At 56.0% G+C, this 2,350-nt stretch overlaps 1 protein-coding gene across 1 annotated transcript; it reads right to left on the reverse strand.

Moving 5' to 3' along the window:
* Positions 1–747: 747 nt before the first annotated feature.
* LOC115005542 (early growth response protein 2b-like) lies at positions 748–2,333 on the reverse strand. Its single transcript, XM_029427409.1, has 2 exons — positions 2,202–2,333; positions 748–1,990 (listed from the first exon to the last, which is right to left on the reverse strand). Exons 1-2 carry the CDS (start codon positions 2,305–2,307, stop codon positions 957–959), a joined length of 1,140 nt encoding a protein of 379 aa, XP_029283269.1. The 5' UTR covers positions 2,308–2,333; the 3' UTR covers positions 748–956.
* Positions 2,334–2,350: the final 17 nt, after the last annotated feature.

Here is a 2,350-nt window from a genome sequence, read left to right on the forward strand (position 1 = left end):
CCTCTCTGCTCCTGTCTGCTCCTCTCTGCTCCTGTCTGCTTCTCTCTGCTCCTCTCTGCTTCTGTCTGCTCCTCTCTGCTCCTGTCTGCTCCTGTCTGCTCCTCTCTGCTCCTGTCTGCTCCTCTCTGCTCCTCTCTGCTTCTGTCTGCTCCTCTCTGCTCCTGTCTGCTTCTCTCTGCTCCTCTCTGCTTCTCTCTGCTCCTGTCTGCTCCTCTCTGCTCCTCTCTGCTTCTGTCTGCTTCTCTCTGCTCCTGTCTGCTCCTCTCTGCTTCTCTCTGCTCCTGTCTGCTCCTCTCTGCTCCTCTCTGCTTCTGTCTGCTTCTGTCTGCTTCTCTCTGCTCCTCTCTGCTCCTCTCTGCTTCTGTCTGCTCCTCTCTGCTTCTCTCTGCTCCTGTCTGCTCCTCTCTGCTCCTGTCTGCTCCTCTCTGCTCCTCTCTGCTTCTGTCTGCTCCTCTCTGCTCCTGTCTGCTCCTCTCTGCTTCTCTCTGCTTCTCTCTGCTCCTGTCTGCTCCTCTCTGCTCCTGTCTGCTCCTCTCTGCTCCTCTCTGCTCCTCTCTGCTTCTGTCTGCTCCTGTCTGCTCCTCTCTGCTCCTGTCTGCTCCTCTCTGCTCCTCTCTGCTTCTCTCTGCTCCTCTCTGCTTCTCTCTGCTCCTCTCTGCTTCTCTCTGCTCCTCTCTGCTTCTCTCTGCTCCTCTCTGCTCCTCTCTGCTTCTCTCTGCTCCTCTCTGCTCCTCTCTGCTTCTCTCTGCTCCTCTCTGCTCCTGTCTGCTCCTCTCTGCTCCTCTCTGCTCCTCTCTGCTCCATTTGTTTTTGAAAGATTTGGCTTCCTAAGAGATTTCTTCCATCTGTGTGTGAGAACAATATAAACTACAGGAGCTTCTTCTGGCGCTCTCTCTGTCAGCAGGATCCAGGTTCACAAAGTTCACATTCAGCAGCCACTGGCCGCGCGCTGAGGATTAGGACGCAGAGGACTTCTTCTCCCTCTGCCGGAGGTGGATCTTCATGTGTCTCCTCCTCTCGTCACTGCGGGCGAACTTCCTCCCGCACTGGTCGCAGGAGAAAGGTTTCTCCCCGGTGTGCGTGCGGATGTGTGTGGTGAGGTGGTCGCTGCGGCTGAAGTTCCTCATGCAGATGCGGCACTGGAAGGGTTTGTGGCCGGTGTGGATGCGCAGGTGCCGGCTCAGCTCGTCCGAACGGGAGAACCTGCGGTCGCAGCTCTCGGCCGGGCACGGGTACGGCCTCTGGTGGACGGGGGTCTTGCTCGGCCGGTTCGGGTACTTCCTAGGTCTCAAGATGGGTCTAAGAGGGAGGCTCTGGTGGCTGGGGAACGCAGCAGCCATGGGGCCATCCACGGCTACAGAGGGCGCACCGAGCGTAAAGTTCCTGATGGTGTTGAGGGGAGTGAGAGGCGGAGGCACCCTGAGGGAGTCCAGCGGGTACGGGAGGGATTTCCTCTCTGTGAAAGCCGCCTGGATGTCTCTCTGGCAGCTCTGCTGGTAGAAGCCTCCGTAGTCCGGCATGATGGAGAGCAGCGCGCCGTCGACAGTCGGTTTGGGCACAGAGTTGTAGTTCGGAGGCGGGTGATAGGACACGGCGCAGGTGGACGTCGCCAGGTATCCTCCTGCCTGCTCCTGGTACATGTCCCCGCTGCAGGAGTAGGAAGGGGCCGGGTGTGGGTGGGGGTGAGGGGGTGCGTACATGTGGCTGATGTCCGGCTGGCCGTGCGCCATGGTAGCGTCCCCCGCGTCTCCTCCTCCTCCTGCGTAAATATCTGGCGATGCTGAACACGTGACCGGCCCAGGGGCGGCGATGTCAGCGCTGATCACGTTGATGGCGCTCCCCGGTGTCCACGGTCCTCCCGCCCCTCTGGAGTCCACCGAGAACTTGCCGGTAAACGCCACAGGGTGCGTGCGTAAAGTTGCCACGTAGTGCGCCAAGTCTCCGTGCAGAGACAGCTCAGGTGAACTCTTCCCCTCGAACAGAAGATCGCCTGAAAAATGTAGAAAAGCAAAATTAATTAGAATAAATCTGTGAACAACCTTCAATTATATATTTAAGTTAAATTAAATTCCAAGAACACATGGTATCAACATGAATCCACTTCTCATGATGTGCCAGGTGGATTTATACTTCAAAACATTTTGGTGCAATCAAAGTTATAATGTTGTATTTTCCCCCAAACCTTCATCCACAAACCTTACCGCTTTCCTCCTCTTTAAAAACAAGCGGCGACTCCGCTGTGTACACATCTTTAGGAGGAATATGATCCACAATACTGCTGAGAGACACTTCTTCTATCTTAGCCATTCTGGAGATTTAAACATCGGCATCAAGCGTTCGCCTCTCATCT

This window comes from Cottoperca gobio, unplaced genomic scaffold (assembly GCF_900634415.1).
Source record: "Cottoperca gobio unplaced genomic scaffold, fCotGob3.1 fCotGob3_317arrow_ctg1, whole genome shotgun sequence".
NCBI classification, from domain to species: Eukaryota; Metazoa; Chordata; class Actinopteri; order Perciformes; family Bovichtidae; genus Cottoperca; species Cottoperca gobio.